Source organism: Sceloporus occidentalis, unplaced genomic scaffold (genome assembly GCF_023333645.1).
Source record: "Sceloporus occidentalis isolate IW3139 unplaced genomic scaffold, rSceOcc1.0.p SCAF_3, whole genome shotgun sequence".
NCBI classification, from domain to species: Eukaryota; Metazoa; Chordata; class Lepidosauria; order Squamata; family Phrynosomatidae; genus Sceloporus; species Sceloporus occidentalis.
This window is the reverse complement of record NW_028316983.1, coordinates 28,475,470-28,503,344: the sequence shown is the minus strand read 5'-3', so window position 1 is coordinate 28,503,344 and position 27,875 is coordinate 28,475,470. Positions and strand designations below refer to the sequence as shown.

Sequence of the window (27,875 nt, the reverse complement as noted above, 5' to 3'; positions counted from 1 at the left end):
ATACGCACTCAAGCCGCGGGGCGTGCGCGCCCGTTGTGCCCCGCGCGTGCCCGCGCCACCGCGCACGAGCCCCATTGTTTTCAATGGGGCTCGAGCATAGGCAGAATTCGCCTTACGCGGAGGGATCCGGAACACATCCCCCGCGTAAGGCGAGGACGGACTGTATTAACAGTTAACTCTTCTACTAAGTTTCCCACCTCTGTTGTTTAACTGCATTTTAAAAGATAAACGTAAATATTTCCCCATGCCATGAATATCTAGTTGTAACCAACTGTAAACGGCGGTGCTCATCTCCGTTACTAAGCCAAAGAGCTAACATTGTTCGAAGACAACTCTGGAGGTCATGTGGCCTGCAAGAAATGCATACAACACTGTTACTTTCCCATTGAAGTGGTACCTATTTATCTATTTGCATTTACATGCTTTCGAACTGCTAGCTTGGCAGAAGGTGGGACTAGTAATGGGAGCTCACCCCACCATGTGGCACTTGGGCCTTGAACTGCCAAAACTTCCCACCTTCCGATCATCAGAATTGGCGTCTTAATCATAATCCAAGTACAGTGGAACCTCGCCATACGCGGGGGATCCGTTCCGGATCCCGCCGCGTATGGTGATTTCTGCCTATGCTCGAGCCCCATTGTAAACAATGGGGCTCGTGCACGGCAGCATAGAGGTGCATGGGGTGTAACGGGCGCACGCGCAGCGCAACAGGTACATGCGCCCATTCAACTGAATGGGACGCGCCGTCCCTTCCGCCCCGCGTGTGCGCCGCAGCTTGAGCGCGTATGCTCAAGGCCGCGTATGGCGCACCCGCCTATGGCGAGGTTCCACTGTAACAATTGTGTGCACAAGTAACACATTGCATTTTTGTATTTTAACTATGGCGGGTTATAGACCGCCGCTTTGAGGCAGTCTGCCGCCGCCGCCGTTTGCTCCGTGCGGGAGCCGCAGCAGCCACACCGCGCGGCTCCTGCGCAGAGCAATTCTTACGGCGCCTCTGTGGCGTCGCGAGGCGCCGCTGGCGCATTCGCGACGTCATAGGCGCCGTGACACGTCTGGACGCTATGCGTCCGATACGTAAACATGGCGGCCCCCATGTGGAAGGGGCGCCGCCATGTTGTATGTATGGAATACGTACTAGGGTTAGGGGGGTGCGGAAGCACCGCCCCTTCCTAACCCTAATGCGTATTCCATACGTATTTTTTGGCGGTCTGTAACCCGCCAAAGGCATGCTAAGTTATTTTTTAAAAGTTACATAACATGCTGCTGATTCTCCAGACACAAAGAGAAAAATGAGATGAAGCTGCTGTCTGGAGATGCCCAAGGGTAGTCATTCCTGGATTCCCATTTTATGTCAACACACGGCTGCATACGGCTATGCTACATGTGGAAAAAGAAATAATCCCCTACTAACTAGAAATTTGCAATTACCTCCTATGTTTGTGTGCATCTACTTCAATTCATTTGGGGCCACATTTTCCTGCTAATGCTGTTTTGCTTACTTTTGGTGGTGCAGCAGCATTTTTAAAAGAGCTATTTAACTCTTTTAAATAGCTCTTTTAAAAAATAAATAAATAAATAAGCACTTTAAATAAAGTGAGATGTTTGGTGGTGGCAGCTGGGATGATACTGCCCACTTGTTATAAGGAAATGGCTTATGAGATCAAACCATCATTAAGACATTTGCTTCTTTTAGAGGCATTTTTATTTCTCCTCATGTTGAAGCCTCCTGCCAGCTCTATGATAGAATAAAAAACCAAATGCCTTAGTTACTCAAGTTTTTTCTCCTGCTGTAAGGTACATTCTATGGGCTATACCTACTGCAAAATAATAGGTGGCAAAGCTACTGGAATTTCCCACAGTCTGAAAATATTTTTTCCACAATGACTGACTTTTAGCTCCTCCATGTTTCATTCATTGGTAGACATTTTGGTAGGTGCCCAAAATGTGGCATCTTCAAACCTGAGATAATCTGTACTGCCTTATACCTTTCATATTAGACTTGAGATAACAGCGTTCTCCTAATAATTTAGAAAATCTGCTCATAATTTATAAAATAAATATAAAGCTTAACACATCTCTTAATCCTCTGTGTCTGCTTAACATTAAGGAGAAACATGGAGGTAAATATGGATGGAAAAACGCTGAAATTTAACTACCCCTACATTGGTTAACATTGCTTGGAATGACTGGAATTGACCACTGAACAGTTTCCACTGAATGTCAGACCAAGTGAAATAAGACTATAAATTAGAAGTGAGCATGCCAAATAGGAAAGCGCTTAATGCTGAAGCTACCAAGAGAATACAACTAAAGCAGAAAAAGGTTTTAAATGGGCATTTGGACAGCCTGGCTTTCAAAAGGAAAGATGGAAATCCAACATCAACCATTCTTTTGTCCTAAAATAGTTTAATTAAGAAAGAATGAAAAGAAACGGAAAACTCCTGGGGGGAAAAACCCTGAGAAATAGCAAAACTTATTGTGTGTCACCTGTTTTAGTCACAAAGAAACACAATAATCAAAAAAGATATTTAGTTTAATACAAATTTTATACAAAGAAAATGTGAAAAAATACTTCCATATGCTAAAAGCAATTATGCTTCACAAATAAGGCCAGCTAGGCTATCTTTGACACAACTGCAATTCACAAATATTCTGCTCTTGATTTTTTTTCCCTTCTAGTTTTTCTTTCTTTTCACTAATGTGTTTACTAGCTGGAGACTGTACAAACTGCATCCTTTATAAACAATGGGAGAAATCAATATGACTAAAATGTACAACAAAATGTACTGGAATGATATCATACAATTAATTTTCTCATATACATACATCACCTTGCTTTGTTCAATGCTTTTGTTTACACAACATACAAAATGGTACTACAGTATAAGTGTAACAGACAGCGTTTTCATGGGTTACTTTCTCTCTCATACTGTACTGTTTCATGCTTACATAGAAACATAAAAATTCCATAATACATGCTCTAGCCCAGCAGCAATGTCCTTTGCCCATGTTTCCAGGTAAAAGAGTCCTCTCCATCTCTAGCTCCTGTTCCCTTTAAAAACATTTCAACATCCTTTGGACATATATGCACGCATCCCAACTGAAACAGAACCCAATAGGAAGCTTAGCCCAAAATATCCACTTTTAGTCTGTCTGGAATTATTGATCAGTCTATTCCAACCACACTCAAGCTTCCTACTTTCCTGTTCTTAGCATGAATGAAATTTTTAAACTTTTTTTTTGTAAACAATCCCTCTCATCTTAAATATGCAACACAAAATATGCCCTTTAATGTACTTGAGGTCCAAAGACTGGAAATTTTTAATTTGACAAATTTAAAATGGCCAAGATCCAGTTGCACAAACAGATGTGCAGGCATTATTGTCATTTCCAAAGGCAAGCCAAGTGATTCAGTCTTCTCATCCTTAAATCCTTGAGAGGAAGAATGATTGATGTGTGCAACTGCAGTTCCCAGAAGAACATTTCTCTTTGTGGTACTTGTGGCAAGTCAGATTTAACCTTTCCTTCACCAACTTCCAACACTCCTTTTACGCTGAAGTCAATACAAATATAAAAAGGAGATGGCACTCTAACATCATCCACAAATTGTACATCATTTACAACAGAAGCATATATTTACCATACATTTCACCAGTCCTCAAGCTTTTTAAAGCCAGCCAGTAATGCTTTACATTAATGTAGTGTAGTTAAATGCTTTGTATACATGTACAAAGCTAAAAGTTAGAACCTTTGAGGTTAATTCAATCAACTGTGGGAATTTTTTCTTCACATTTCTATTACAGAGATTATTATTTATTCCAACAGCTGTCGTGATTCTTTCATTAGCAGTTAGACTCTCCGTACTTGGACAGGCATTGTTGTTTGAACATACTGAACTCCCGTTCTCATTGCCACAGTTCCAGCTGTAGGGCTTACTACTACAGGAATAGTCTGTGAATTAAAATGAAGACACATGTCAGATTACAGAAGGAAAATGACACAAATGCAAGACTAATTATGTCAAAATGCCCTAAGCAGTTACATTGTTGGACAACAGATTGCCTAACACAAAAATAATATTCCACTAGAATACTAGCATCATAAATCACTTGATATAATAAGGGAAAGATTTTTTTAATGCTATACCAAATGTGGAACCTTTCTGTTCCTTCATATCTGATAAAATGTGATATATGTTTTGAGGCACAGAATATTAATAATATACTACTGTTCTGTCATTGTACTAAAAAACAATCTTACATACATTAATTATAAATAGATTGAGATCGGATAGCAACACATGTAGTAGTTGAGGAAATAGGAGGAGTCTTACTAATTCATAGAATACCCTGTTAATGACAATAGACCAAAATGTTTCCAGAAAAGTTTTAATGCGCTCAAATAATTGCCAGGAAAAGGACAGAACAGTGTAAACACACAGTTTCAATGATGACTTAGTGTATATCCTGGAAAAGTGAAGCATAAAAAGTGGAAGTACATGTGGAGCTAACAAGCAAAACATTTTTGCATTATGTGATCTTGCAGCAATACAAAGAAAGAAATATCTCAACTTTTTTCTGTGTCAAGACAAGAAAATAAGAATTGTCTTGATGGGACACAGCAACGTCCATGCAATGCTATCAAAATAAGATAATAAAAATAGCTAATATTACTACATATTTTGTCACACACCTGCACTGTCTGCCAACCCAGAAAAAGCTATGCAGTGTGAAGCATCTGGAGTGTTTCCTCTCTGCACACTTTTGATTTGTGATGGAAGCACATATTCATGCTTACAAAATGCAAGCATCATGCAGTACTCTTAAAAGTAACAGACTGACCATGCAGAGAACAACTGAACAGAGAGGAACCAAATGTGTGAGGAGAAGGATTAGGCTAAACCCCTGCCCCAACTGCTGTTGTCATGTGGAAAGCAACAGTATTAAGAGAAGCACATCTGCTATCAACAGAAAAAATGGTGTTCCAAGTTACTTGAAGAACCTCTAGGCATAGTAGTGTCTCCTCTTTGAAAAACTGCTCTCCATATGCAGCTATGATGAACTCCAGAATAGGGCAATGGAACTAATAACATATAATACAGTGTATTCTGTAAATTGCTTTTAGGCAAAAATCTTTTGCATCTCTGCCACCTAAGATCCATTAATTTGTATCAAGAATTAGACCAGAGCTTCCCACGTGCAAACTGTAAGCTGAACTATGCACCATTAAGACACTCTCTGCTAGACAAACCTACAAAGATTATGAAAGGGGCTGAGCACTTTTAAGGCTTTAAAATTTATGAACAAAATCACTTATTTATCATATAATTCCAAAAGCATAAGGCTAAAACTTTTAAACAAACCATTTCTTTAATACCCACAATAAAAAAAATTCAGTGATTTTGACATGCTGTGGCACAGCGTGATTATCAGTTAAAGTAAGAATTATGAGAGCCTTATGAGAGTAATATGGAAAGTACATAATGTGTCTGGGGTATGGACAAAACTATTGTGAATTTTAGTAGAATTGAACATGATGCACTATGTCTCAAAGGCAATTCACCTTAGAAAATCAAGCAAATGAGCCAAGCCACATCTGTAGAACAAAAGTGAAAAACCAAAAGAAAATTCTTTGCAATTCTGGGAAAAAATGCAAAGTGAAACCAATGTGCCAATATTTACTCATCCCTCCATATTTGCAGATTTGATTATTCACGGATTTCATTAATATATTCTCTCTAGGAATATCTAGGTCCTCCAGTGTTACTCTATGGTCAACTTTAACTAAAGGTCACACTGAAAGACCTAGAGATTCCTAGAGAGAATACTCTACTAGGCATTTGTAGCTCCTCCAGTGCAGTTGTATGGTGTCTGTTGGACACTGACCACAGAGTTGCATTGGAGGACTTAGAGATTGCTAGCGACGTATCATCTCAGGTAAAAACATGGTGTTATTGTTATTTATGGCTTTTCCATATTCACGGTGTTCTTGTGCCCCTAACCTTAGTGAATATGGAGGGACAAGTGTATTCAGCTGCATTTGAACTCCAACATACTTCTACTGTCAAGTCAGGACAGAAAGCAGGATAAACCATAAATCTCCCAAGAGGAGGACCATTCCCTTTGGTAGTCCCCAAACAGCAGCCAGTATGCGTGTCCAAACTCTTTTAAAACCAGAGTGATTCTCAAGAAGTTTCAAACTTATATTTATAAGAATTCCACTGGAGTCTCTTTTGTTGAATATGATTTTGGGGGTTGAGGAGTAATGGAAAAGCAAAATGGAGTTGAAAATGGGGTTACCTTTTGCTACCATATGACAATTACAGAAAAGGAAATGTAAGATGGCCAAAGACAGAAGATGAGGGTATAACAACCACCTTCATTCTTCTTATAGTTGCTATGGCCAAGTTAAAATTAAATAGAAATGTAGTCCTGCAGTGGTCTTGTCACCTGATGTAATTTCCCCACCCTCCTCTTTTCTTCTCACAGGGCAACTGTGGTTACTTGCTGTTACTTCTGCTGCTGCTTTCCTTTACCTCAAACTGGGTCCCCCCATTCCCTCATGTTGGATGGACAGAGGGAGAGAAATACTGCCCCAGCTCTGTGCACCCTATATTTGTGTGTGTGCACGCACACCTCTGCCTGACCCATCCACTTCTCCACCTCTCCCTGCCATTCTGCTCCCTTCACTGGGGAGAAATAGCAGAAGTAGAAGCAATAACCACAGCCGCCCTGTCCACCATTCCCCGGGCAAGGGAGAGGAGAGAGCAGAAAGGGGCCAGAGACAACAAGCAACTGAATGAAGAGAGTGGATTTGTGTGGAGCGGGGAGGGGCGACAGAGAAGCTGACAGGACCAGTGGAAACACACACACAGTGAGCAGAGCTCCATCCTCCCCCTCTCTGTCCAGTGTCAGGCTGTGTGAGGAGCATGGAGGGGAGATGGAGAAAGGGCTTCTCTGTCTCTTTGTATGTCTGTTTCAGGGATTCCCTTTTTTTCTCAGGAAAGTCTGGCCTTTTTCTTTGGGTACCCCACTTATTCAACAAGGAGTAGAGCACATAATGTTTCTGCTTTCTGACAGTGCTCTGATCCCTAACCTGTCAAATGAGTGGAGGAGCCCTGAACACAAAGAAAGAACTGGCTACAGGTTAAATCCAGCACTGGCCCACTGTAGTGAATGGGATTTACCTTAGTTGTCATGAACAAGTCCCAATCATTTCAACTTGGGATTTAATAATAATAATAATTTTTTATTTATATGTCCCACCTCTTCCAAGGATCGAAGTGGGATTACAACGTTAAAATAATACAATACAGTTTAAGTAATCAATTAAATACTAATACTGAATTATACATCACTATTAATTCGTTAAAATCTCCAAACATCAAATCATATACCATCATGATTAGGGTGGGGTCTTAATCATCGTCTCTATATCAAATCTGATGGGGAAGCCCACCGGAAGAGATCTGTCTTAAGTGCCTTCTTAAAGGCATCTAAAATGGTAATAAGACGGATTTCCTCCGGCACACTGTTCCATAGTTTAGGGGTTGCAACAGTAAATGCTCTGTAGGAAGTTGTGGTTAAGCGAGTATTACAGTGTTTCAACAAATTCTTCCCTGGTGTTCTGAGTGTGCGGGGTGGATTATGTAGGGAGAGGCGTTCCTGCAAGTAACTCAGGCTCAAGCCATGTAGGGCTTTAAAGGTAATAACCAACACTTTGTATTGCGCCCAGAAGCTAATTGGCAGCCAGTGGAGAGATTTTAATACTGGTGTTATGTGGTCAAACCTAGAAATACCAGTGATCAATCTGGCTGCTGCATTTTGAATCAGTTGAAGCTTCCAAACTTGGTACAAGGGTAACCCCAAGTAGATCGCATTACAGAAATCTAAACGAGAGATTACCAGTGTGTGTACCACCGTTTCAAGGTCCTTTTGGTCCAGGTAGGGGCGCAGTTGGTGTATCAACCAAAGTTGGTACCAAGCACTCCTGGCCAACGCACCTACTTGAGATGACAGCTGTAGTGATGAGTCCAAGAGTACTCCCACACTGCGAATTTCGTCCTTTAGGGGAAGTGTGACCCCATACAGGACTAGTTGACAAATCTCCCTCCCCAGACCTAGGGTACTTATCACAAGTACCTCCGTTTTCTCTTGATTCAACTTGAGTTTGTTTTGCCTCATCCAGCCCATTACTGACCAAAGACAGGCATCCAGAGGAGAGGTGCCATCCTTAGTCACTATAGTAGTCGGAGACATAGAGAAATAGATCTGGGTGTCATCAGCATACTGATCACATCGCGCCCATGTCTCCGGATGATTTGCCCAGCGGCTTCATGTAAATGTTAAACAGCATGGGGGAGCATTATACCTACAATGATGCTTATACAAAACACACCAGATGAAAGGATAACTGCATTCATTGAGGTGTAAATTGTTCTGGAAGCTACCTGAAAGCTTGTATAGCAATTTGATTACAGAAAGAAAATTTGAATCCATGTCTGGCCCTGCAATGAGAATGTACGGCAGAAAATGTATAACAAAATAAGGGATTTTGAACTGCAAACTGGGAATTTAAGTGACCAGTGAATTCATATCGTGATACAAAGGAAAATACCCACCCCCAATAGATAATGAGCTGTTTCAATGCCAAGAGTAGTACTTACAATTGTGGGTTGAGTAGTTGGTATATAGGTGGTGGTCTGCGGTACCTGGACAAGTTTTATAGGCTGGCTGCTTGTCACACCTGTTGCTATCTGCAGAGACAGCACAGGCAACCTCAGTGAAAGGTTTACATAAATGCCACCTATTGGTTATCATAGGCTTGGATCCAGACCTTGCCTTCCCTGAATGGAAGGGTTCTTTCCATCTGTGGAAGGCTTTTGATCAAGCAGAATATTCCTGGTGCTGGCAGAGGGGAAGTGGCAATATTCACCAACTGCATCCTCCTCCTGCAACCCCCTACGCCCCCTAAAATGTGCCCTAAAAGCATGGGATGTAGCATAAAGGGCTACAAAAAGGGGCAGGGGAATGAGCAAAAGCTGCTTTCATCCTTTCCCTTCACTCAGGGAGTGGTCTCAATGGTGGAAGCAAACTCTAGATCCAACCCACATAAATTTGTCAGATGCTTGGCCTTTGTTAAAATTTTGCATCTCAATGAATTCACAGGTTAGATTTTTATAAATAAAAGCAAAAGTCAAAATATGGATGTGAGCAATGTATACAGCTTGATGTTTCAAAGATGTATAACAATTACATGAAGGAAATCAGATTTTCAAATCCAAATAATCCATGGCAGAAACTTTAGGTACATGATATTTTCTGTGTAAGTGATGCCAAATAAATGCAAATAAAGCACTGACACAAACAGATTTATCTTTTCAAAATACATTTGTTATGTTCCCAATCAGCCACTGATCTCCTCGTAAGATACACCACCATTTTCAACATATTTCAAGCTAAACTCTTTGCATGAGCTTTTGTCAAACTCTCTTCTTTCTGCAGAACAGCAATATGAGGAACCAAGCTGGAACTGATATATCATAGAACCAGAGAAAGCTACTATCTTAATTAAGTAGATAGGCCTGTGACGGATTTTCCCCCCATATGGTAGCTGTTTTAATGTATTTTTGGCTGCTGAATTGAACAACAAAATAAAAATACCACACATAGTTCTTTCACAAAGTGTGATTTCTTTTAATGCTTTTGAACTCATTTTTGTGTTTCATATCAGTGAATTAAAAGTGTTCTGAAAGTCTATTGGAAGGCTTTAACCCCTTTCTTACTCTTTGCAGGTGACTTCTTCACAGGATCATTTCATTCAGTCACATATTACAACACAGAAACATTAAAGCAAGTTGTGTAAGAACTGTACATGATGGAGCAAATCTGATGTCATTTTTGAATTTCTATTGGCAAATTCCTATAAAACCAGCATACATTTTTAAAAAGCTTTTATGACCCTCAATTCTGCAAGTCTGTTTTATAGATTCTAAAAATGTTTCAGCAAAGGAAAGATAAAATATAACCAATAGTCTGACCTGTATAATCCTGAGGACTATTAATAAGCATATTTTTTATACCTAGCTTGCTATCTTGCAGGCATGCTAGGTGTTATGCTAATTTAACCTTGGTATATTTTATAGGAATTGTAACCAGGTTAATGTTATGATGCTAATGTGTTATAATTATGGTAGGTATAATGAACAAAATATATTGTAGAAAATAAGTAATACTGGATTATGTAAAGATGTAGTAATCTAAGTAATGGTTGCAAATTTGGTTTTAGGGCAAATGGAAAAAGATTTGTGTTTTGTGTATCTGGAAATAACACTCTACATAGTGTATATAATTTGCATATGACAGAGCAGCTGTTGGATGATGTGCCACAGCAGGCATTTTGGCTCAAAGCAAGGGTACCCCAAAACTATATAAAATTCCATGACAAAAGAAAGAGCAGCAAACATAAATGTATGGCAGCCAGGAGACACTTTGTGGCCCACTGACTCTACTATGGATGGAAACAACAATAAAAATGGAAGTGATGGGTGGGGGGAGGGGAGTGGGCGCCACAATAATGGCCTGGGAGGTTATGATTCCAACGTGTGTTAAGAAATAATTCTGCAAGGATTAGAAGAAAATTGTTCAAAATGATCTTTCTTAGCAAACCTCAGAAAAGCTAAACAGAAATAATGCAGTGCTTTGCAGAACATTGCAAAATTACCTCAAAAAAAAAAAAAAAAAAAAAGAAAGAAAGAAAGAAAGAAAGAGAAAAAAAGGAGGCTGCAAAAAATGGAAAGAAAGGAAAGGGGGAAAAGGGGAACTTACTGTAACACTCTCCTTGCTCTTTTCAACACTAGCCTCTTTTTCTTTTGGAGTACTGGCTGTTTCCGTAGGTGCAGGCTGTGCACTGGAAGTAGGTTGGGATGATTTGGTTAATGTTTCTGTGCTAATTTCTGTATCTGTTTCTTGCTGTGTTGCAGTGGCTATAATGAAAACAAATAGAATTCAAATACAATAATAACTTTAAGTGTTTGCCAGGCTATGTTCAGTTATGAATAGGTTGACAGGTAAGTAGTTTAACTGTAAGAGCAGTAGCTGATTACCTGACTGTGTGCAGGACTTCATATGTTCTGGCCAGTGAGCTTGCTGGCAAGGGTAATCACAGTAGCTGGTGTTCCAACAACAATAGAAGATGGCCTCTTTTTTGCAGTTGGCACACCACTGCTTTTTCTTGGTTTCATCCACAGCCTGCTGCTTTTCTATTTCAAGCTGCTTCTTCACTTCTGCAATTAAGCGATCTCTTTCCTGTTCTAAACTCTGCCGCATTTCAGCCATTGTGAGTTCTAGATAACAAATGGACAACATAGCATAAACAAGTCCAAATGGTGAAGTACTGACTATCAATCAGAAATTAACAACTCGGTTAAGGAAGATGTGAGGAGGATCCTTAATATTTAAATTAACTTATTATAAATGAGAATTTAATTATCAGCAGAATGATGGAATTATTTTAAGACAGGTGTGGAGACACAGAAAATAAAGAATGTTGAGAATAGCCAATGAGAGTGAAGCTAGAAGCAGTGGGGGCTGCTCCCAGGAGTGGGTATAAATAGAGAAGTGGAGCCTTGTGTTAGAGAAGTGCGTCACTGTACCCTGACATGTGTTAGAGGAGTGTGTCATCGTACCTTGCGGGGTTAGTTGCTGAGAAGGCTGAGGGAGACTGCTATGAGGTACAGAAGGGGTTTAGTTACCCAAGAGGAGTCCGGAGTTAAAGTGTATGTGTTAATATCCTGTGGGATGTGTGTGTGTGTGTGTGTGTGTGTGTGTATCAATAGCAATAACAAGTACATTTCTATACCGCTTATCAGTGCACTTAAGCATTCCCTAAGTGGTTTACAAAGTGTAAGCTAATTGCCCCCAAAACAATCTGGGTGCTCATTTTAGCGACCTATAGGAGGATGCCAGTCTGAGTTGAGCTTGAGCTCCTGGGCTGGTACTTAACTCGCAACCTTATGGTTTGTGAGTAGGTGGCTGCAGTACAGCCATTTAACCACTGCGCCATCAGGGCTCTTTATATCGATATATATATATATATATATATATATATATATATCGATCGCTAGGAAGTGGTGGAGATTATTAAAGACATCTGGAGTGCAATCAAAACAAATATTAGGAAACCAAGGAAGTTCAGTTAGAGTGGATGTTGGCGTAACAGATAATCAGAAGGATTAAGAGACGCAGAGACTAGATAAAGATTATGTTAGAACTAAGACTATAAGGGAAGGTTTATAAAGTAAAGTGAAAGAAACTGTTAAATTTTGTAACTACTGAAGCCATTTATACACCGTATCAAGCTTGAATAATATCCTACAAGAAAGTTAATGTATTCAGCCATGCTTGTTACTAAAACTCTCTTCTTTGTTCCAACAAAGAGTTGCCTGAAGTGTGCTTACAGATAACATCATCCACACTACCAAACATAATTAAAACGCTACCAACAAGGGACATTATTTAGGACACTTAAGATGTGCAGTTATCAATGGACAACTGGTGTCAAGCTGTTGAAATTTTAAAGCCCTAGAGTGCTGGCAGTTGAAGACAGTTCTAGTGTGGGAGTTATTTGTGAGAGACCTGAGTATGAGGGTCTCCACACATACTGCCAGCTAGTGAGATAGTAGTAGTGGTCTCTACATAATTGGTATCACAGTGGCAGACAGCATAAATGGGTTTAAGCAATTTGGGGAGAGACATGTTGCCATCCCGTCACAGAATAGGTGACAGCTGGTGAGGAAGTTGGCAAGCCGTCACAATGAGACTTATTCATTACTTTGTGGAATGGAAGAGTTAGTGAAAGTACTTTCTTTAAGGGTTTTTTTTTAGTTTAATTAAAGGGTGTGTTTGCTATCTGCCTTAGTTTAGATTTGCACTTTGGAATAATAATGCTTCATAAAAAGCTATGATGAAAACTTAGCCCTCTTTTATTGTTGAATATATACAAGTAAGAAGGCTGCTTTCTGGACTACCAAAAAAAAAATGCTTATGCTTGAGGTGCATTTATGACTTCTGATTGAAAAACTATGGCCCTTTATGTCCAAACTATAACTGAAATGAAGAGACAAATCTGACTATAAATCCAGTAATAATAAATTAACAATTTATTAAAAGAACATGGAATATGTATTCATTTTTGAAATAATAGCTGTTGATCACTGTAGTTCAGGAAATTACACTGAATTAGTTCAGTCATCATAATAAACTATCATTTATCAGATTATAAATGCAAGCTATATTACATGATATTCCACCTTATTTTCTACTCTTTCACATGAGTATTGTTCTATCACAGCTGAAACTAGCATACTGCCATTGCCTTTGTAAATAAGTGGCAACATAATAATGTTGAACTGCATTTTTGATACCTAGATTGTGTTTCATTTCTGAGAGTTCTTGCTGATGTAACCACTGAAGTTTTTCTATTTCAATTCTCAAACGACGAATCTGAAATATAATTAAGACCATCACTGAACCAAAGAACTCTTAACAAGGCATTAAAAAAATTAAATCTGTATAAATTTGCACATGGTCACAACAACTGATGAGGATGAGAGTCCCTGAGGCTCAATACTGATAGACTAATGGTGGTTGGTTTTTCTGAATGGAAGAAGGGTATTCAACTAGTTCTAGTTGCACTCCTCACTGTTGCATTGACACACTCACTGTTTACAGGTTTCCCTGGATTCTTTACTATCCCCTTAAGGCACAAATGGCCTCAGAACCACAGTGTACCGTTTATCAGCCTCAGCTGGTGAAACAAGTACTGTATTTTCTGGCGTATAAGACTACTTTTTAACCCAGGAAAATCTTCTCAAAAGTCGGGGGTCGTCTTATACGCCGGGTGTCATATTATAGGGCAGGTGCTGAAACTTCCAAGCTGGACTGGAGAATCTGCGGTCGCCACATATGGTGGGGGGAACTAAAAAACGGCTGCGGCCGCATCCCCACCATATGCGACAATCGTATGAAAGCAGCTACCGCTCTGATAGTCTTGGAGACAGGGAGCACTGGGCAGGCAGGGAGAGCTAACCAATCGAAGCAGGCTTTGTATACAACAAGGTTTCCTGCTAAGGACCTGCATGTCATAAGCATTTGAATTTAAATTACCATATTGAAATCAAATCTGATGTTTTTTAAATTTTTATTTAGTGTGCATTGGAAGAGGGATAGTCTTATACGGTGAGTACATCTCAAACTCTATATTTTAACTGGAAAAGTTGGGGGTCGTCTTATATGCCCAGTCGTCTTATATGCCGGAAAATACGGTATGTCCTTATCTGGAAAGGGACAAGCTATCTTCAGTGGTCTATGGTCTGGTAACATCGAGGTCAGCTTACTGCAATGTACCTTTGAAGATGGTGTGGGGAACGAAACAGCTAGTGCAGACTGCAGCAGTCAGAATGAACACATGGACCAGAAGGTCTGACTATGTAACACATAACTGGCCAGCTGGATAGGTTTTGATGCCTAATCCAATATGCTGGTTTTATCTGATTTTAGGCACAGTGGACCCTTGTTATACACTGGGGTTTGGTTCCAAGATCTCCCATGGATAACAAAATCTGTGGATGCTTCAAGTCCCATTATATATAATGAAATAGCAAAATGGTGTCCCTTATAAAAAATGGAAAATCAAGGTTTGATATTTGAAATTTATACTTTTAACATTTTCAAACCGTGGATGCTTGAATCCTTGTATAAGAAGAGCCGACTGCATTAACCTAAAGAATTAGACTCCAATATTCAACAGAAAACCTCTCCAATGATGAACTTGCCTGTTCCCTGAGATTATTATTATTATCATGTTGGGGATGCTTTGATTGTGATTGGCATGGCAGGAGATTGGACTGGATGTCCCTTGTAGTCTCTTCCAACTCTATGATTCTATGATCATTATCTGAACAAAACAAATTTTAACATGCTTTCTTTGTCTTTGTGCCACAGCAATCCATACAAAAAACAACAACATCCCATCTTCTGTGTGAGAAAGGGAGGAATACCGATTCTACAGAGACGATTGGACCTATGAATTTGCAAGCACTTATCATTACAAGCAGCAGTTGTATAACCTACAGCTCAAATAATCACAGAATACTTTTTAATTGATCAAGTTAACCAATTAACTTGGGGATTTTAAGGGTTAATCACTGTGGCCAAAGAAATAACTGGGGGGGGGGGGAGAGCACAGACGTGATTTAAATTTACTTTGTTTTAAATCAAGTTTCCAAAAATATGGCTGGTATGACCTTATTTACATAGTTGTTTTTAGCTAACTATTGCAGGAATCAAAAGGAGCACAGAAAATTTATATTAAAATCTAATACACTTCAAATGGTGATCAGAAACAATGTTCAAAGGGGTGAACAGTGGACTCTTGTTCCAAAGTACAATTGCTAATCCCAACAACAGCAGACCTACTGAATTAATGTTCCAAGCATTGATTACCATTCGGTAATTGATTCAATTCAATATTCTAGCTGAGGCTAGCAATTACAGCTAGGCCCTGGTATGTCTAACAAAGTGGTTAGTTTGGGACAGTAATCTGAGCACTCACACAACCTGCCAACCGATTTATTTTGATATTCACTTTAGTTTTAAAAATCAGCAGAATTCATACTAAATGGAGTGCTTTTCCCCTTTAAAGATATTAGGAAATATTTAAATAAATATAAGAGCGAATGACACATGTCTAGCAGAATTAAAAAGAGTTCTCTACACCAAAAATGTTTCAATTCCCCCTGTCCTGCCTCTTCAAAACTGCATTCATCTTAAAGTATGTGAGTCAGAATTGAAATTACATCACAAAATTTACTACTGGATACATAAAGAGGTTTCTTCAACATACTAAGCATAATTCAGCAACTGATTTAATGTTCTATTATTATTTATGAATTTTAAATTTCTGTTGTTTTATAGTATAAATTATCCAGAGAATTTTTTGATATAGGGTAGCTTATAACTGTGTTGTATCAGAGGAAGGCAATGGCAAAACACCTCTGAGTATTCCTTCCTTAAGAGAACCCTACAAAATTAATGGGGTTACCATAAGTGAAAGCAGTTGAAGGCACATAAGCATACACAACTGTTTAGAATTGCAATTTGGGAAGGGCAGATTTTTATAGAAAAACAACTTTGCTATTTTATAAAAAGATATTAAGGTTTTTTGTTCATCTTTTAACCATAATTTACTCACATAATTTTGAATGAAACAGGCATCATTTATCTTGTGCTTTCCCCTTCTTTAAGTGGGATGGAAATGAAATAATTACAAGTGAGGATGAGCAGCAGAAGAGAAAAAATGAGAAATAAAGTCTCCTATATCCCCTTAACCACCTTCTTGTTGCTCATACTCTCTTGTAAATATCACCTCTCAACAGAAGGACAAATTTAACGTACTTACTACAAATATGAGGGGACAGCATTGTATACTGAATCACTGAAACTTGAACAGGATCTAGGTTACTTTTTTATAAATAAGCTCTAGAAAGATTTACCAAAATTTACTAAATTTAGTAAATAAGCTCTAAATGGAATCTAGTTTAGAATCAGGAGTACTGAAAAAGAATTCTGGAAACTAGGTTGTCATGCATTTCAGGAAGTAGTGCTACTATGTTGACATCGTCCCCTCCGCCTCCTCGCCGGACACCGCCGCCAGAGCCGCGCTTCTGCCGGGCGGCCTCCTCCCGGTGGTGTCGGAGGTGCGCAGCTGCGAAGCTGCGCATCGCCCCGGGAGTGCCGCCCACGGACTGCAAAAGGGGACTGCTGCGGGACTCTTTTCTTCTTTTGGCTTGCCTTGGCGTTTTGCGGCAGCCGGGGAGGGGCCCTTTAAGGAACATCTGGGGGGAAGGCAAGGAGGAGGCTCACCAGGTGAGAGCGGTGAGCATAAAGCCGGGCGTCCGGACCTTCCTGCCACGCCCCCTCCGCCTCCTCGCCGGACACCGCCGCCAGAGCCGCGCTTCTGCCGGGCGGCCTCCTCCCGGTGGTGTCGGAGGTGCGCAGCTGCGCATCGCCCCGGGAGTGCCGCCCACGGACTGCAAAAGGGGACTGCTGCGGGACTCCGCAGCGCTACCACCGCGCAGCTGCGCAACTGCGCAGCTCTGTTGGGCTAGGGAGGGTGTGGGTTAGCCTTAGAGCAGAGGATGCCTGTGGTGGCTAACCTCTGCTCTTTGAGTTGCTGGAGGAGGGTGGGGGGAGGTCATGGATGCGGGGGATGCACGGGCTGGGGAGGAAGGGGATAACATCGCCTTGAGCGGAGCTCCTATTGAGGTTGTGTGGGGCAGGGGGAGGTATGGCGGTGGGAAAAGGGACTTGCGTTGCAGGGGAAGGCGAGATCGATGCGTCATATCTATCTCTCCTTCCGGTCCCCTTCCCAACCTAAGGGACCTGAGGGTCGCTCCAACCGTGCCACAAACCCTGTCGCTGCTCCTGTGCAACGCCAGATCGATTAACAACAAGTCCCACATCCTCCACGATCTGCTGGAGGACCAAGGTTGCGATCTGGCTTGCATTACCGAGACCTGGCTTGGGCCTGAAGGGGATGCTGTGTGGGCTCAGGCCCTGCCTGCCAGGTTCTCGGTGAAGGACCAGTCCAGGTTAGGTGGGCGGGGTGTGTGTGTGTGTGTGGCCTTGATACATAGGAACACCGTGTCCCTCACCAGGAACCACATTCGTCAGACGTCCTACATCGAGTGTATCTACCTGACCCTAAAAGCGAAGGACAGTCTAGGAATTCTGTTGGTGTATCGGCCACCCCGTGCGCTAACGGACTCCCTTAACGAGCTGACACAGCTGGTCGCTGAACTGATGCTGGAGACGCCCAGGCTACTTGTCCTGGGTGACTTCAACATCTCCCTCACGGCCAGCTATGTTCCACCCGGTGCAGCTCGCGAATTCATGGATACCATGGCGGCCATGGGCCTGTCCCAGCTGATCTTGGGTCCCACGCATTGTGCGGGTAATACTCTTGATCTGGTCTTCTGTTCTGATGCGGAAAATCCGTGGGCGGAAATAACTAATATTTCCCCCCTGCCATGGACGGATCATTTCCTGGTTGAGGCAAAAATCAAGGTCTCTACCCAGATCCCTCCCGGGGGTGGTGGACCTATTAGGATGGTCCACCCTCGAAGGCTGATGGAACCCAAAAGGTTCCAAGAAGCCCTAGAGGGATACATGGTTGGAAGTGACGGCGACTCTGTTGATGCCCTGACTGGTATCTGGAATACCGGTCTCTCGAGGGCTATACACAGCATCGCTCCCAAGCGCCCTCTCAGACCCGCTTCCAAACGTAAGCCCTGGTATACAGAAGATCTCTGGGCGAGGAAGCGGGAACTGCGACGGCTAGAGTACCGTTGGCGGAAACACCTTCGCTTAGACGACAAGACTCTCCTAGACCAACTGTTAGTGGACTACGGAGAGGCGATACGAGCAGCTAAGAATTCGTTCTATGGTGCTCGTGTCGCGTCCGCGGAGTCGCGTCCAGCAGAGTTGTTCAGGGTAGTCAGGGAGCTAACTCAGCTCCCTCCTGCCCCGAACCAGATCCTTGAACCTTCTAAGGCCTGCTGTGACCAATTTAATAACTTCTTCGCGGATAAAACTTCTCGGATAAGCGAAGGTCTTGACGCCGACATTCAAGCAGAACCTAGGGTAGAGGCATCCAGAGCCTCCGTGGACTTAGTTAAACTGGATCGGTTTGAGTTGGTAAGTACCGATGATGTGGACAAGATCCTCGGAAGTGTTCGGAAAACGACCTGCTCTCTCGATCCCTGTCCCTCATGGCTAGCAGCCCGGGGGGACCAGCAGTGACTTTACTGTTACGCCGGATTATTAACACATCCTTGAGGGAAGGGCAATTTCCATCTGATCTCAAATTGGTCACTGTAAAACCTTTATTAAAAAAGCCCTCCCTCGACCCCCTGGTACATAATAATTATCGGCCAGTCTCACTGCTGCCATTTTTGGGGAAGGTGATCGAGAGGGTGGTTGCAATCCAGCTTCAGGCGGTCTTGGATGAAACGGATTATCTGGACCCATTTCAAACTGGCTTTCGGGCGGGTTACGGGGTTGAGACGGCCATGGTCGCCTTGGTCGATGACCTCCGTCTGGGCATCGACAGGGGAAGCGTGTCCCTGTTGGTGCTCTTGGACATCTCAGCGGCTTTCGATACCATAGACCATGGTATCCTTCTGGGGCGCCTGGCAGAGGTGGGAATCGGGGGCACTGCGCTCCAGTGGTTCCGGTCCTACCTCTCTGGGAGGTCCCAGATGGTGGAGCTGGGAGACGTGTGCTCCGATGAGAGGGCCCTTAAAACTGGGGTCCCTCAAGGAGCCATTCTGTCTCCCATGCTATTTAACATTTACATGAAACCGCTGGGAGAGATCATCCGGAGACATGGGGCGCGGGGTTATCAGTACGCTGATGATACCCAAATAATTTTCTCTATGTCTCCGACTGATGCAGTGACCGAGGATGGCGTCTCTCCTCTCGTGGCCTGTCTGGAGTCAGTAATGGGCTGGATGAGGGAAAACCAACTCAAGCTGAATCCAGAGAAAACGGAGGTACTTGTGATAGGTTCCCCTGGTCCAGGAATGGCGGTGGTTCCACCTGTCCTGAACGGGGTCACGCTCCCTGTTAAGGACTCCGTGCGCAGTCTGGGGGTGCTTCTTGACTCGTCCCTTCACCTGACTGCTCAGGTGAATGCGACGGTCAAGAGCACCTGTCATCAGCTTCGGCTTATTCGCCAGCTGCGTCCATACCTGGCCCAGAGGGACCTTGAAACTGTGGTACACGCTCTGGTAACCTCGAGACTGGATTTCTGCAATGCACTCTACATGGGGCAACCCTTATACCAAACCCGGAAGCTAGAAATGGTACAAAACATGGCAGCCAGGCTGGTCACTGGTACTTCCAGGGCCAGCCACATTACACCGGTGTTAAAAGATCTGCATTGGCTGCCGATTCGCTTCCGGGCGCAATATAAGGTGTTGGTGATGACCTATAAAGCCCTAAATGGCTTGGGCCCAGGATACCTGAAGGACCGCCTCTCCCCATACATTCCGTCCCGCCCCCTCAGAACATCTGGGCAGCAACTACTTAGGGTTCCCGGGGCTAGGCTCGTCTCCACTACCAGGAAGACATTTTCCATCGCCGCCCCGGCCCTCTGGAATACGCTGCCCATAGAGCTCCGCTCGGCCACCTCCCTGGCCCAATTTAAAAGGGATTTGAAGACCTTCCTTTTTGGTATTGCATTCCCCGACTATGATGTCCTATGGACCTCCTTCCTCTTCACTGGCAAGGGGACTGGCTAACTCGGGGCTTTTTCTGTTTCTCTGTTTTTTATTGTAACGGTATTGATGTTTTTAATGTATTGTTTTTAAAATGTTGTAAACCGCCCTGATCTGTGGAAGGGCGGTATATAAATAAAATTTTTATTTATTTTATTATTTATCTTTGGCAGAGTAGTACATATTCAGCAAGAGAACCCTAGTTAAATTTCAACGTCAATCTGCCTTTCCTTTCCCACCCAACCCATCATTTTCACCATAAGTGATGTAAGATCAGGCAAAGAGTCAAGGACTCTGCAGCATACTTAAAAAGTAGATTTCTGTGTATATTTAAAATATTTTGTTTTTTAAAAAAGAAAGGTGAGCTGCTGATGGCAAGAGATACTAACCTCAGCAATTGTGCTTCCAGTGGTATTTTTTGAAAGATCATTGTATATCTCAGTCATTGTTCCTTTTATGGCATCCATCATCTGTTAAAAGAAGTTTATTAAGAAATTAAAAGTGGCCTTGCTTTTAATATGTCTTTATTATGAAGAAGTTTCTTAATTCTTGCTTACACCAAGCATAATAAAAAGGACTGACATATTTTTCTTTGAGTAGAGTTTGTAAATTTCATACTAATAATTCGCTATTAGATACAATTACAAAAGTAACCCAGCAAATAATGCTGCATCTCACATTATGTTGGCAGCTACAACTCCTCTGCTCCACACACTATGGATGGAATCGAATAGTCCAACGGGAACTGTTGTGTACAGAAAATATAGGCTAAACCCTTCTCAGAAGCCTGCTCCTAATCTCATCATGAGTAAAGACTCAGGAATCAAGTGACAAGTAAAGATGCCCTCAGAACCAGTATAAAATATACATTAATGTGTATCTCTTATTTACAGTTTGGAATTGTGTGCCTCAGTGAACTGTTTAGGTTACAAGCAGCATGGAAAACCATTATAAAATATGTTTTAGCTTTGTGTTCATTCATTTGGCTGTTGAGACATGTGGTGATGTTATGGCTTATTGTTCAACCTGGAATCTATATGTTCTCTCCATGTGGTGTTAAATTATAATGTTACTATGTACTTGTAATACAACTGAGCAGTTAAATCAGATTTCTATGTTGGATCAAATAATGCCCTTTTGGCATCACTATACCAGTCAACCATCAAAATGGTAACCAAACCCTGAAGTCATTTCCTTGCATAAGTCAGACAGCAAAAATTATCCTGAAGAACAGTTTACATTTATTTTTAAAAGTCTGAATTAGAGCACTCTGGGAATCTGTCCCAGCATTTACCATGCCAAATACTAAGAAAAGATCAACCATGAAATGGTAGCAAAATGGACTGAACCCTCTACAGAACTGAGAGGAGGTGGGGGTGGGAACCCAAGTATGCCTCTAAACGTTTACTAATTTTTGACCTTTTGCAAGGTATCCATACATTAATAACAGGGAAATGACAAAAGACAGCCCAATGACTTTCACCACCCTATGCTAAACAGAAAAACATTAAGGCTAACCTGGACAATAACAGTTGCTTTTTGGAGTACACATTTCTACCACTTTTTATGTCATATCAGAACTATATATCTGTATCTATAGCTATACATTTACTGATGATTAAGACTGCATTTAGAACTCTGCCTAAATCTATAGTTTAATTAAGAAAACTATTTAGTGAAATCCACAATTACATCAATAAGATATGGAATCCCTTACTGAAATAGAAACAATAGAGGGGATATCAACTCATATTGCAAACAGTTTAAATTGCTTATTTCATCAATTAGCAACAATAAAGATCTATGATCCATAACTTACACGTTTAAAGCTAAACACATGAGAACAAAGGGAGTTCCCTTTATTTCATGATTTTAACATGCAAACAAAAGTAGGAATTTGTCATAAATGATATACTAGCTGTAACATGTGAGAAGCCCTCTCTCGGGAGCATAAGGGCATTTTAACACATTTTTTTGTCTCCACTTCTGATCCAGGAGAGGCTTTTTTTTAATTACAGGAAGTGACCTGGAAATCACTTCCAGTTCATTTCCAATGTAAACACTAATATTTGGGGGCAATAAATGTTTTTGATTGCTGCTGCAGCATGGGACCCACATGTAGCTCATGGGTTGCACTTTGCTCATGTGTGATGTACAGTGTCAAGTACAATTACAGGAGTTGACACTATTTTCCCTCTAATACCAATGGCAGTAAATTTAATATTAATCTGGGACAGCATTTACATTCCACGTCTCTCTTCCATACACAAACTGTGTAGAAAGCATTTGCTGGGAAGAATGTGATATGTGCTCAATTGTTAGTCCCAACCATCTGGGAATAATACTAGGTAACTGCTAACCAAAGTTCACTGACACTTTGCATGTACAAACTGTTGGCCCACTATCTCTCTTTCCTCATCCATCCAGGTTCACAAATCTATTTGGAAACCACATTTAGTGACAAAACACCTTGGCAAATAAATCAATAGATAGAAGCATTTGCCAGATTCTGATGAGTTCGCCCAAATAAGATTGACTCACCATCTCTGCTGCTACTTATTTGTCCAACTCAAGTATCTCCTGAATATAAAAGGAAATGCAGCTCTCAGTAGGCCTCTTTCTTGACTGACACTGTAAAGATGATGTGAAAAAGCAACTATTGCTACCTTTCTACAAGATCCATCTCTCCCAGGAAGTGCTGGGTTTAAAACTACTGTTTGATATCACTGCCTATTTTTCTATGAAGTGGCTAATACTCAGCCTTATGCTATCTAAACATTTTCCCTATTCCAGAACATCTGGTTGGTTCCTCCTCACTCTCCATTTGAATCCCTCCCTTTATCCTCCATCTTGAGGGAGAGAGAGGCAGGCTAGCTCCACCAGGCTTGCCTGGAAGAAGACAAGCCCTCCCTTCATCCTCCATCTTGAGGGAGAGAGAGGCAGGCTAGCTCCACCAAGCCTGCCTGGAAGAAAAAAAGCCCTCCCTTCATCTTCCATCTTGAGGGAGAGAGAGGCAGGCTAGGTCCAACAGGCCTGCCTGGAAGAAGATGAGCCCTCCCTCAGGTCCATCTGCCTTGGTCCAGGTCTCAGAGGGAGAGAAGAATGCTGGACCTGATCCCCTCCCCCCACCACCATTTCCTTCTCCTTTTGTGTCGTGTCTTTTAGATTGTAAGCCTGAGGACAGGGAACCGTCTATTATCCCCTCTGTTGTAAACCGCTCAGATTCCCAGTGACTGGGTGGTATACAGTGCGTCCTCGCCTTACGCGGGGGATCCGTTCCGGATCCCTCCATGTAAGGCGAATTCCGCCTATGCTCGAGCCCCATTGGAAACAATGGGGCTCGTGTGCGGCGGCGTGGGGCGCAACGGGTGTGCGCGCCTATTCAATTGAATGGGACGCGCTGCCCCTTCCGCCCCGCGCGCGCCGCGACTTGAGCGCATATGCTCAAGGCATGGCGCGCCCGCGTATGGCTCGGGTGCACTGTATAAATAAAACCTATTATTATTATTATTATTATTATTATTATTAAAGCAACCCTTTCCATGAAACTTTTGGTTTAGTCCACTTATATCCAACAGGAATGATTGGAGTAATCACTCATTTTGTTTCACAAATATTACTCTAGTGAACTGTGTACATGAATAATACTAAACAAATAGAATTATATGTAGCTATTGCTAAGTCCAAAAATAATTAAACACCTACTAAAATTGAGATGTACAAATATATATCCAAAAATATCAGGACGGTTAAATATAAACACATATGGGTAAGCTGTTTTAATTTTTCTTCCACCCAAACCTCAGTCATCTGTTTCTGGAAATCAGGGGCAGGAAAAGTTTAACTGCTTCTAGCTACACAGTAGCAGCCAGTTTAAAATATTGCTGTAAATGTTCTTCAATGTGCTCAAAGATTACTCCTATCTATGTGAAAGCATGAGACTAGCCACTTAAAAGAGTAACATGTGCTTTGCACGTTAGCAAATGGATTAGCTTTAAAAATTTGTAAGAAAAGTCTTGCTTTCTTTAAACTTACTTTACTAGTATACTTTGCAATATCTGCAGCCACATCTGCTGAAGCTGTTGCTATTGGCAAGTCTGTATTAACTGAAGATGAAAGTGTACTTGCTGATCCAGAACTGGTTACTATAGAAACAGGTTGAGTGCTTGTAACCAAGGTGATGGTAGATGTGGAAGTACTCTGAGTAATTTCCTTTTGCTGCACAGCTAGGGATGCAAAACAAATCCAAGGTGAGACACTATATACAGTATGCAATACATTTGAAAAATCAAAAACAAGTGAACTAAATTACTCAGTAATTTTTCAGTTCAAATCTAAACATCTGCATTTTATGTCATGATAACACTCCTTGAAATGGTGACATAACATGCTTTGTGACATGATGCAGCCACAGCTGTTCACGTATTGTGGAGCATAAACACTTTGTTGTTGTATTGTTGCTGCATGCTTTCAAGTCATTTCTGACCTACGGTGACCCTGTCATAAGCTTTTCTTAGCATTTGTTCAGAGCGGTTTTTGCCTTTCCCTTCCTATGAGGCTGAGAGAATGGGACTTGCCCAAGGTCACAAAGTGGGTTTTTCTGGCCAAATGGGGATTCAACACCTGATCTAAAGATTTATAGCCCAGTACTCAAACCACTACAACATGCTTATAAGCCCATGTGTTGTAGTGATTTGAGTGCAGGACTACAACTCTGAGAATCATTGTTTGAATCCCCACCTAGCAAAGGAAACATACTAACTGCCTCAGAATATATATTGCCAAGAAAACCCCATGGCAGGTTCACCTTAGGGTTGCTAAATGACTTGGCACACAACAGTAAATTTAAGAAGTGCAATAATTTGCACATGCTGTTTACCAACCATTGTAAAATTCGTCTTAAAATCTATAGAAGCATAGCATGAGATTACTAGAGCCAAATGTTTACAGTCTGTAACATTTTAGTATGCAGAAGACTTAGATTAATCTTTCACCCCCCTCCAAACCCTTAATCAATACTTTGCAAGGGAAAAATATACTTAGGAGCATCTTTGTCACATCTAGACTGATAGTAACCAATGTCAGTGCCAACAGTCCACTTCTAATTTTTATGACTAATGTTGTGACCAATTATGCTGTATACCTACATTCTGATGCAAGACATGGTACTCTCTATAAGTATTAACTATCACAACTTTGATCATATTAATTACCATGACATCCACATAATGTGCACTTTCACAAATTTATGAATGAACAAATAACCACTGAGCACAATAACCACTGTGAAAAGAACGCAATGAGAACACAACGGGAAAACTTGATGAATACCTTTCACTGCCTGTCGTGTCTGGTATCTGGTTCCTTGGGAGGACTGAGGTTGTTGTTGCTGACTCTGTTGTTGCTGCCTTTGTACTTTCTGCATATGCCATTTCTGGGAAGAAGTTTGAAATTTGTTTGAAGAATTCCACACTACCCGCTGGACAGCTGGGGCAGTTTCCTTTGGTAGGAGCGGCCTCTGCTTCTTCACTGGGCTTCCAGTGGCTGCAGCTGGAGTGCTAACAGCAGAAGTAGTGCTAGTTGTAGCTGTGACACCAGCTGGAGGAGTTTGGGATGCTGATCGAGTAAGCACCTGAGTTTCAGCAGGAGGCTGATTGCTCACAGTTGAAGAAGGCGGAGTTTTAGATGAAGCTAAATGAGTAGGAAAAACCATTAAAATGACTTTAACTGTTACAGTGTCATGGGAGTAGAGAAATAGATGTCATTAATACAGGGGCGGGCTGGAAGCACCCAGTTTTCCTCTGGAGGGACACCGCACCCTCTGGACCAAAAAGAATCCAGAAAAACTGGGTTCTTCTTGGCATGCACGAATGTCGTCATCACCATTCCATTGGCGAACTGTGACGCGTCCATGACAGAAGCGTGGTGCCCAGAGGTGTGGACGTGGTACCGCGCTTGCATCATATAGATGGTACCGCCCATACGTGCTAGGGTTCCAGGGTGTGTGGATGCTCTGCGTTCCAGAACCCTAGAATTGACCCCAGGCCGCCATAAAAGTCAAAGGCAGGTTTGGGGGCCAAAATTAAGGATTTTGACATGACCCGTGGATAAGTTGAGCGTAAAACTTAGAGGCATGTAACAAAGGATCTAAAGTATGAAACAAAGGGAAACAATGCCAAATTTTCAGCAGGCATGTTTGTGCTCATACTAAAGGTTGGATGGATGAATGAATAGAGTGGGGTTAGTGCTTCCAGGACAGATTACATTCTTGCCTATCACCAGTGGATGATCCCTTTTTAAAATAAGAGTTAAAGTACAGTACTTACATTGACTCATGGATAAGTCAACTCATTGTTGGGTCACTTTTTTGATGAAAATTTCTAGACTTATACATGAGTATATACAGTACTTTTCCATGAGACAAAAGTTGCAAAGTCACAGCAGATTCTGGAAGGCAATTTACAAGTGCTAGAACTACAAAAGATACCTTTGGGCCTGCAGAGAACACACAACCCGGAGAAAGACAGTAAATAAGGAATTTTGTTATGATCCTATTTGCTTTAAGGGATTATTGATCCGGGGTATTATGAAGTTGGCCGTTTCCTTAGATCCTAAAATATTATCACTAAGATTATTTACTTTGTTATTAAAAGAGAAACTGCCTTTGATTCTTGCCTTCTTCAAGTTCCAGCAATTTGCTACCACAAGCAACATCAGACTTATTACAATACGTGGACCATGTGAGCAATGCTAATTTCCAGGAGCACTAATAATGACATGCCCACATTGGATTCGTGGGTCATAAAGCTACCACTTATGCTATGTCTATACAGTATTGTAACATTTATTAAATAATCATATATATAAATGTATTCTTTTATGCGGGGAGGTCTGGAACGGATCCCCCGCATATAAGAAGGGACCACTGTACAGGGGGAAAAGATGGTTTATAATTTTAAAAACATGAATACATGGATTATACATCTATATTTTAAATGAAACCAATGAAGAAGAAGACTGCAGATGTGAAGAGAGGTCCCTTTCTAACATTTGTACATGTATGCTATAGATCAGTGATGGCGAACCTATGGCATGTGTGCCAGAGGTGGCACTCAGGGCCCTCTCTGTGGGCACACATGCTGTCGCCCTAGCACAGAGTTTGCCAGAGTTTCTTACTAGAAAGCCAGAGGGACGTGGCACTTGGCAATAAATAAGTGGGGTCTGGGTTGCAGTTTGGGCACTCGGTCTGTAAAAGGTTCACCATCACTGCTATAGATGGTCTAAAAGTATAAAAATGGAAAATTTAAAATGGTATCCAATAGAATGTTTAAACAAAAGTGGAAATCAAGCATTAGGATGAGTAATTTAGGAAATAAAAGTCAAAGGATATAGAATTATAGGTGATTTATTTGGATCTCCCAGATAATTAAAATTAAAAATATAAAAGTTAGCGAACAACAACTAAAAATTAGCAAGTGGTATAAAATTCCACATCAGATTGCAATGATAAATAAAATACTTTCTCACATTGCTG

General features: G+C 41.6%; 1 protein-coding gene across 9 annotated transcripts in view; it reads right to left on the bottom strand.

Moving 5' to 3' along the window:
- Window positions 1-2,518: 2,518 nt before the first annotated feature.
- The window catches only part of ZMYND8 (zinc finger MYND-type containing 8), a 127,656-nt gene continuing 102,299 nt past the window's right edge, over window positions 2,519-27,875 (bottom strand). For 7 of the 9 annotated variants that reach the window (XM_089513890.1, XM_089513888.1, XM_089513894.1 and 4 more), the window contains 8 exons: window positions 25,673-26,032; window positions 24,377-24,567; window positions 20,731-20,811; window positions 13,427-13,505; window positions 11,108-11,347; window positions 10,830-10,987; window positions 8,669-8,758; window positions 2,519-3,954 (listed from right to left, as the gene is read on the bottom strand). In XM_089513890.1, the coding sequence (XP_089370016.1) occupies window positions 3,853-3,954; window positions 8,669-8,758; window positions 10,830-10,987; window positions 11,108-11,347; window positions 13,427-13,505; window positions 20,731-20,811; window positions 24,377-24,567; window positions 25,673-26,032 (1,301 nt within the window). In that variant the 3' untranslated portion in view covers window positions 2,519-3,852. The remainder of the gene's footprint in view (window positions 3,955-8,668; window positions 8,759-10,829; window positions 10,988-11,107; window positions 11,348-13,426; window positions 13,506-20,730; window positions 20,812-24,376; window positions 24,568-25,672; window positions 26,033-27,875) is intronic. The other 2 variants (XM_089513893.1, XM_089513897.1) reach the window with 1 other exon arrangement.